At 46.6% G+C, this 8,648-nt stretch overlaps 1 protein-coding gene across 1 annotated transcript in view; it reads right to left on the minus strand.

Moving 5' to 3' along the window:
- LOC124021628 (LARGE xylosyl- and glucuronyltransferase 1-like) overlaps nt 1–4,431 on the minus strand; it is a 114,513-nt gene extending 110,082 nt beyond the window's left edge. The window contains exons 1-2 of the mRNA XM_046336766.1: nt 4,380–4,431; nt 3,967–4,289 (exon numbers count right to left, since the gene is read on the minus strand). Of these exons, the coding sequence (XP_046192722.1) occupies nt 3,967–4,289; nt 4,380–4,431 (375 nt within the window). The remainder of the gene's footprint in view (nt 1–3,966; nt 4,290–4,379) is intronic.
- Between the last annotated feature and the right edge of the window lie 4,217 nt (nt 4,432–8,648).

The raw sequence follows: 8,648 nt of genomic DNA on the forward strand, positions 1-8,648 counted from the left end.
TGCCGTGCGGTAGCAGAGAGAACAGTCTATAACTTGGGGTGTGTGGAGGCTGTTTAAGGAGTCTAGACATGGCGCTCCAGTACAGCTTGCCGTGCGGTAGCAGAGAGAACAGTCTATAACTAGGGGTGACTGAAGTCTTTGGCAATTTATCCAAGATTGACCCGTATGAAAATGTATGCACTCTGGGAATTGACAAAATAAAATTTTAAAAAGTAGATTAGTGAATATATGAAATAGAAAGGTGTGTTAGATGTTAGGATGACCTTAGATGGAGGTATAACACGAATGGACTACATGCAGTGCTGAAGGTCACATTACTGGTGCATTACTCTGGTAGAGGATCAATACCCACGTACACAGTACTGTCAGGATCAACTGTAGGAGAGGCTAACACACTAAACAGACAGGCTGGTCGTACCATCTCCTCCTAGTGTAACATCTCCTCCTAGTGTAACTCACCTGACACTAGTCTACCAGTCTTATCTCCTCCTAGTGTAACTCACCTGACACTAGTCTACCAGTCTTATCTCCTCCTAGTGTAACTCACCTGACACTAGTCTACCAGTCTTATCTCCTCCTAGTGTAACTCACCTGACACTAGTCTACCAGTCTTATCTCCTCCTAGTGTAACTCACCTGACACTAGTCTACCAGTCTTATCTCCTCCTAGTGTAACTCACCTGACACTAGTCTACCAGTCTTATCTCCTCCTAGTGTAACTCACCTGACACTAGTCTACCAGTCTTATCTCCTCCTAGTGTAACTCACCTGACACTAGTCTACCAGTCTTATCTCCTCCTAGTGTAACTCACCTGACACTAGTCTACCAGTCTTATCTCCTCCTAGTGTAACTCACCTGACACTAGTCTACCAGTCTTATCTCCTCCTAGTGTAACTCACCTGACACTAGTCTACCAGTCTTATCTCCTCCTAGTGTAACTCACCTGACACTAGTCTACCAGTCTTATCTCCTCCTAGTGTAACTCACCTGACACTAGTCTACCAGTCTTATCTCCTCCTAGTGTAACTCACCTGACACTAGTCTACCAGTCTTATCTCCTCCTATGTAACTCACCTCACTAGTCTACCAGTCTTATCTCCTCCTAGTAACTCACCTGACACTAGTCTACCAGTCTTATCTCCTCCTAGTGTAACTCACCTGACACTAGTCTACCAGTCTTATCTCCTCCTAGTGTAACTCACCTGACACTAGTCTACCAGTCTTATCTCCTCCTAGTGTAACTCACCTGACACTAGTCTACCAGTCTTATCTCCTCCTAGTGTAACTCACCTGACACTAGTCTACCAGTCTTATCTCCTCCTAGTGTAACTCACCTGACACTAGTCTACCAGTCTTATCTCCTCCTAGTGTAACTCACCTGACACTAGTCTACCAGTCTTATCTCCTCCTAGTGTAACTCACCTGACACTAGTCTACCAGTCTTATCTCCTCCTAGTGTAACTCACCTGACACTAGTCTACCAGTCTTATCTCCTCCTAGTGTAACTCACCTGACACTAGTCTACCAGTCTTATCTCCTCCTAGTGTAACTCACCTGACACTAGTCTACCAGTCTTATCTCCTCCTAGTGTAACTCACCTGACACTAGTCTACCAGTCTTATCTCCTCCTAGTGTAACTCACCTGACACTAGTCTACCAGTCTTATCTCCTCCTAGTGTAACTCACCTGACACTAGTCTTATCTCCTCCTAGTGTAACTCACCTGACACTAGTCTTAGTCTTATCTCTCCTAGTGTAACTCACCTGACACTAGTCTACCAGTCTTATCTCCTCCTAGTGTAACTCACCTGACACTAGTCTACCAGTCTTATCTCCTCCTAGTGTAACTCACCTGACACTAGTCTACCAGTCTTATCTCCTCCTAGTGTAACTCACCTGACACTAGTCTACCAGTCTTATCTCCTCCTAGTGTAACTCACCTGACACTAGTCTACCAGTCTTATCTCCTCCTAGTGTAACTCACCTGACACTAGTCTACCAGTCTTATCTCCTCCTAGTGTAACTCACCTGACACTAGTCTACCTCCTCCTAGTCACCTGATCTCCTCCCTCCTAGTGTAACTCACCTGACACTAGTCTACCAGTCTTATCTTATCTCCTCCTAGTGTAACTCACCTGACACTAGTCTACCAGTCTTATCTCCTCCTAGTGTAACTCACCTGACACTAGTCTACCAGTCTTATCTTATCCTCCTAGTGTAACTCACCTGACACTAGTCTACCAGTCTTATCTCCTCCTAGTGTAACTCACCTGACACTAGTCTACCAGTCTTATCTCCTCCTAGTGTAACTCACCTGACACTAGTCTACCAGTCTTATCTCCTCCTAGTGTAACTCACCTGACACTAGTCTACCAGTCTTATCTCCTCCTAGTGTAACTCACCTGACACTAGTCTACCAGTCTTATCTCCTCCTAGTGTAACTCACCTGACACTAGTCTACCAGTCTTATCTCCTCCTAGTGTAACTCACCTGACACTAGTCTACCAGTCTTATCTCCTCCTAGTGTAACTCACCTGACACTAGTCTACTAGTCTTATCTCCTCCTAGTGTAACTCACCTGACACTAGTCTACCAGTCTTATCTCCTCCTAGTGTAACTCACCTGACACTAGTCTACCAGTCTTATCTTATCTCCTCCTAGTGTAACTCACCTGACACTAGTCTACCAGTCTTATCTCCTCCTAGTGTAACTCACCTGACACTAGTCTACCAGTCTTATCTTATCTCCTCCTAGTGTAACTCACCTGACACTAGTCTACCAGTCTTATCTCCTCCTAGTGTAACTCACCTGACACTAGTCTACCAGTCTTATCTCCTCCTAGTGTAACTCACCTGACACTAGTCTACCAGTCTTATCTCCTCCTAGTGTAACTCACCTGACACTAGTCTACCAGTCTTATCTTATCTCCTCCTAGTGTAACTCACCTGACACTAGTCTACCAGTCTTATCTCCTCCTAGTGTAACTCACCTGACACTAGTCTACCAGTCGTATCTCCTCCTAGTGTAACTCACCTGACACTAGTCTACCAGTCTTATCTCCTCCTAGTGTAACTCACCTGACACTAGTCTACCAGTCTTATCTCCTCCTAGTGTAACTCACCTGACACTAGTCTACCAGTCTTATCTCCTCCTAGTGTAACTCACCTGACACTAGTCTACTAGTCTTATCTCCTCCTAGTGTAACTCACCTGACACTAGTCTACCAGTCTTATCTCCTCCTAGTGTAACTCACCTGACACTAGTCTACCAGTCTTATCTCCTCCTAGTGTAACTCACCTGACACTAGTCTACCAGTCTTATCTCCTCCTAGTGTAACTCACCTGACACTAGTCTACCAGTCTTATCTCCTCCTAGTGTAACTCACCTGACACTAGTCTACCAGTCTTATCTCCTCCTAGTGTAACTCACCTGACACTAGTCTACCAGTCTTATCTCCTCCTAGTGTAACTCACCTGACACTAGTCTACCAGTCTTATCTCCTCCTAGTGTAACTCACCTGACACTAGTCTACCAGTCTTATCTCCTCCTAGTGTAACTCACCTGACACTAGTCTACCAGTCTTATCTCCTCCTAGTGTAACTCACCTGACACTAGTCTACCAGTCTTATCTCCTCCTAGTGTAACTCACCTGACACTAGTCTACCAGTCTTATCTCCTCCTAGTGTAACTCACCTGACACTAGTCTACCAGTCTTATCTTATCTCCTCCTAGTGTAACTCACCTGACACTAGTCTACCAGTCTTATCTCCTCCTAGTGTAACTCACCTGACACTAGTCTACCAGTCTTATCTCCTCCTAGTGTAACTCACCTGACACTAGTCTACCAGTCTTATCTTATCTCCTCCTAGTGTAACTCACCTGACACTAGTCTACCAGTCTTATCTCCTCCTAGTGTAACTCATCTGACACTGGTCTACCAGTCTTATCTCCTCCTAGTGTAACTCACCTCACACTTGTCTACCGCTGGCTGCTGCACACAGTCTGACCTGTTGCCCGAGGAGCCAGCTTTAAGCCCCGCCTCGTTGTCCCCTGTTCCCTCCTCCGAGTGAGTCTTGCTCTGGTTGCCGCGGTGATTGGTGTGATGTGGAGCAGGGCCAGCAGGGCTCCGGGGGGGTCGGCTGAGTTCACGGCGGAGAAGTTGGTTCTCCTCTTCGACCTCACGGACCCTCAGCTCCAACGCCTCCCTAGACACACCCCCACCCAAGGCCCCGCCTCTGGCCGTCAACGTGGACAACTGAGGCAACAGGGGCGACAGGGGGAGGGGCTTCACTGTAGAGGAGACAGAGAAACAGAAAGTTGATCAGAAGCAATAGTGGCACATTCATTAAGTCAACTGAGGGCCACGTTAAATCAACTCACTGGCCAGTTGCGGCTCGTAAACCACGAGTTTAAGACCACTGCAATAAGCCATTCGCCTGGTCCCAGATCAGTATGTGTTCAAGCCAACTGATCTTCAGCTGGCTAAAGCTCAGGCAGAATTGGTACAAGCCCCGCAGCAGGATCTCATCACTTCAGGGTATAGACTCAGCAGGGTTCTCAATTTCAACTTTAACTCTTAACTCGGCTTGCCTCAACTTCTCTCCGTGAATCAATACGAATCACTGACATTGCTGGGTGTGATGTGAGGAAAGATGAAACCAGAGCACTACGACTGCAGAAGAAGCACCTGAGACAAGGAGTCACTGATTAGTATATATATATATATACTTAGAGGAGATGTTAAAGTGTTCACAGCATCAGTGATGTTTTATATCACTGTACTAAGAGGAGATGTTAAAGTCTTCACAGCATCAGTGATGTTTTATATCACTGTACTAAGAGGAGATGTTAAAGTGTTCACAGCATCAGCGATGTTTTATATCACTGTACTAAGAGGAGATGTTAAAGTGTTCACAGCATCAGCGATGTTTTATATCACTGTACTAAGAGGAGATGTTAAAGTGTTCACAGCATCAGTGATGTTTTATATCACTGTACTAAGAGGAGATGTTAAAGTCTTCACAGCATCAGTGATGTTTTATATCACTGTACTAAGAGATGTTAAAGTGTTCACAGCATCAGTGATGTTTTATATCACTGTACTAAGAGGAGATGTTAAAGTGTTCACAGCATCAGCGATGTTTTATATCACTGTACTAAGAGGAGATGTTAAAGTCTTCACAGCAACAGCAGCATCGGGCTGAATGTCAAAAGACCTAATGGAGGCTGAGGTTTCAAATTAGCAGTCAGGTCCAAGTGATGCATCTCTAGCCTTGGAGCACACAGATACCGTTCAATCAATATCCTGGATACTGAGAGGAGAGCCGGGGGCTATAGCTACGCACCAGGCTCTAATTTCAACCAGTATCAATTTCTTCTCTCCTCTTCCCCCCCCCCGATATGTCCTCAGACATGAGAGAATAAATATGGAGTTACTTTCTGGTCATTTAATATCAAGCTAAAAAAAAAACTTCTGAAGTCCAGAACAACATTTGTAGTGTTGCAAAACAGAGAGAGAAAAACCCGAGAACATTCATTGTAAGGAAATGAAATGTGAGAACAAATGTTTTGTTAATGAATGGGACATTTTGTCTTCTTCTTCTTGATGAAACATTGAACCTTTGAGTTATTTAGCAGATGCTCTTATCCAGAGGATTTTTAAGGAAATCACCATGGCGACCAAACACCGTGGCCATCAACATCAAACACCGTGGCGATCAAACACCGTGGCCATCAAACACCGTGGCGATCAAACACCGTGGCGATCAAACACCGTGGCGATCAAACACCGTGGCGATTAAACACCGTGGTGATTAAACACCGTGGCGATCAAACACCGTGGCGATCAAACACCGTGGCGATCAACATCAAACACCATGGCGATCAAACACCGTGGCAATCAAACACCGTGGCGATCAAACACCATGGCGATCAAACACCGTGGCGATCAAACACCGTGGCGATCAAACACCGTGGCGATCAAACACCGTGGCGATCAAACACCGTGGCGATCAAACACCGTGGCGATCAAACACCGTGGCGATCAAACACCGTGGCGATCAAACACCGTGGCGATCAAACACCGTGGCGATCAACATCAAACACCGTGGCGATCAAACATAATTTCCCTATCTTTGTCTGCTATTGTCCCGATCTTTGCCTGCTATTGTCCCTATCTTTGCCTGCTATTGTCCCCATCTATTTTCCCCATCTATTTTCCCCATCTATTGTCCCCATCGATTGTCCCCATCGATTGTCCCCATCGATTGTCCCCATCGATTGTCCCCATCGATTGTCCCCATCTATTGTCCCCATCTATTGTCCCCATCTATTTTCCCCATCGATTGTCCCCATCGATTGTCCCCATCTATTGTCCCCATCTATTGTCCCCATCTATTGTCCCCATCTATTGTCCCCATCTATTGTCACCATCTATTGTCCCCATCTATTGTCACCATCTATTGTCACCATCTATTGTCCCCATCTATTGTCCCCATCTATTGTCCCCATCTTTGCCTGCTATTGTCCCCATCTTTGCTTGTTGCCCTGGCACTTCTGGAGCTCTGAACCTATCTATTGTCCCTAGGAACACCAGCATTTCACTCGCAATAACATCTGCTAAACATGTCACCAATACAATTAGATTTAAATTGGCCTTTGTTCTTACAGCCTTTTTTTTTTTGCAGTTGTAAGTTTCGTGTTTTTAATTTCAGCAGCACCACCACCCTGCATCCCACTGCAGGCTTGCTTCTGAAGCTAAGCAGGGTCCTGGTCAGTCCCTGGACGGGAGACCAGATGCTGCTGGAAGTGGTGTTGGAGGGCCAGTAGGAGGCACCCTTCTGTCTGGTCTTCTAATCAAATGCTCTAGGGCAGTTTAAAAAATATATAAATATATTTTACCTTTATTTAACGAGGCAAGTCAGTTATTTTCAATGACGGTCTACTGGGGAACAGTGGGTTAACTGCCTTGTTCAGGGCCGACAGATTTGTACCTTGTCAGCTCATGGATTCGATCATGCTACCTTTCGGTTACTAGTCCAACGCTCTAACCACTAGTCTACCTGCTGGTTACTAGTCCAACGCTCTAACCACCAGGCTACCTGCTGGTTACTAGTCCAACGCTCTAACCACTAGTCTACCTGCTGGTTACTAGTCCAACGCTCTAACCACTAGACTACCTGCTGGTTACTAGTCCAACGCTCTAACCACTAGACTACCTGCTGGTTACTAGTCCAACACTCTAACCACTAGGCTACCTGCTCTAACCACTAGGCTACCTGCTGGTTACTAGTCCAACGCTCTAACCACTAGGCTACCTGCTGGTTACTAGTCCAACGCTCTAACCACTAGGTTACCTGCTGGTTACTAGTCCAACGCTCTAACCACTAGGCTACCTGCTGGTTACTAGTCCAACGCTCTAACCACCAGGCTACCTGCTGGTTACTAGTCCAACGCTCTAACCACTAGGCTACCTGCTGGTTACTAGTCCAACGCTCTAACCACTAGGTTACCTGCTGGTTACTAGTCCAACGCTCTAACCACTAGGCTACCTGCTGGTTACTAGTCCAACGCTCTAACCACCAGGCTACCTGCTGGTTACTAGTCCAACGCTCTAACCACTAGGCTACCTGCTGGTTACTAGTCCAACGCTCTAACCACCAGGCTACCTGCTGGTTACTAGTCCAACGCTCTAACCACCAGGCTACCTGCTGGTTACTAGTCCAACGCTCTAACCACTAGGCTACCTGCTGGTTACTAGTCCAACACTCTAACCACTAGGCTACCTGCTGGTTACTAGTCCAACGCTCTAACCACTAGGCTACCTGCTGGTTACTGACCCAACGCTCTAACCACTAGGCTACCTGCTGGTTACTAGTCCAACGCTCTAACCACTAGGCTACCTGCTGGTTACTAGTCCAACACTCTAACCACTAGGCTTCCTGCTGGTTACTAGTCCAACGCTCTAACCACTAGGCTACCTGCTGGTTACTAGTCCAACGCTCTAACCACTAGGCTACCTGCTGGTTACTAGTCCAACGCTCTAACCACTAGGCTACCTGCTGGTTACTAGTCCAACGCTCTAACCACTAGGTTACCTGCTGGTTACTAGTCCAACGCTCTAACCACTAGGCTACCTGCTGGTTACTAGTCCAACGCTCTAACCACTAGGCTACCTGCTGGTTACTAGTCCAACGCTCTAACCACTAGGCTACCTGCTGGTTACTAGTCCAACGCTCTAACCACTAGGCTACCTGCTGGTTACTAGTCCAACGCTCTAACCACTAGGCTACCTGCTGGTTAATAGTCCAACGCTCTAACCACTAGGCTACCTGCTGGTTACTAGTCCAACGCTCTAACCACTAGGCTACCTGCTGGTTACTAGTCCAACGCTCTAACCACTAGGCTACCTGCTGGTTACTAGTCCAACGCTCTAACCACTAGGCTACCTGCTGGTTACTAGTCCAACGCTCTAACCACTAGGCTACCTGCTGGTTACTAGTCCAACGCTCTAACCACTAGGCTACCTGCTGGTTACTAGTCCAACGCTCTAACCACTAGGCTACCTGCTGGTTACTAGTCCAACGCTCTAACCACTAGGCTACCTGCTGGTTACTAGTCCAACGCTCTAACCACTAGGCTACCTGCTGG

Source organism: Oncorhynchus gorbuscha, unplaced genomic scaffold, assembly GCF_021184085.1.
Source record: "Oncorhynchus gorbuscha isolate QuinsamMale2020 ecotype Even-year unplaced genomic scaffold, OgorEven_v1.0 Un_scaffold_1150, whole genome shotgun sequence".
Taxonomy (NCBI): domain Eukaryota; kingdom Metazoa; phylum Chordata; class Actinopteri; order Salmoniformes; family Salmonidae; genus Oncorhynchus; species Oncorhynchus gorbuscha.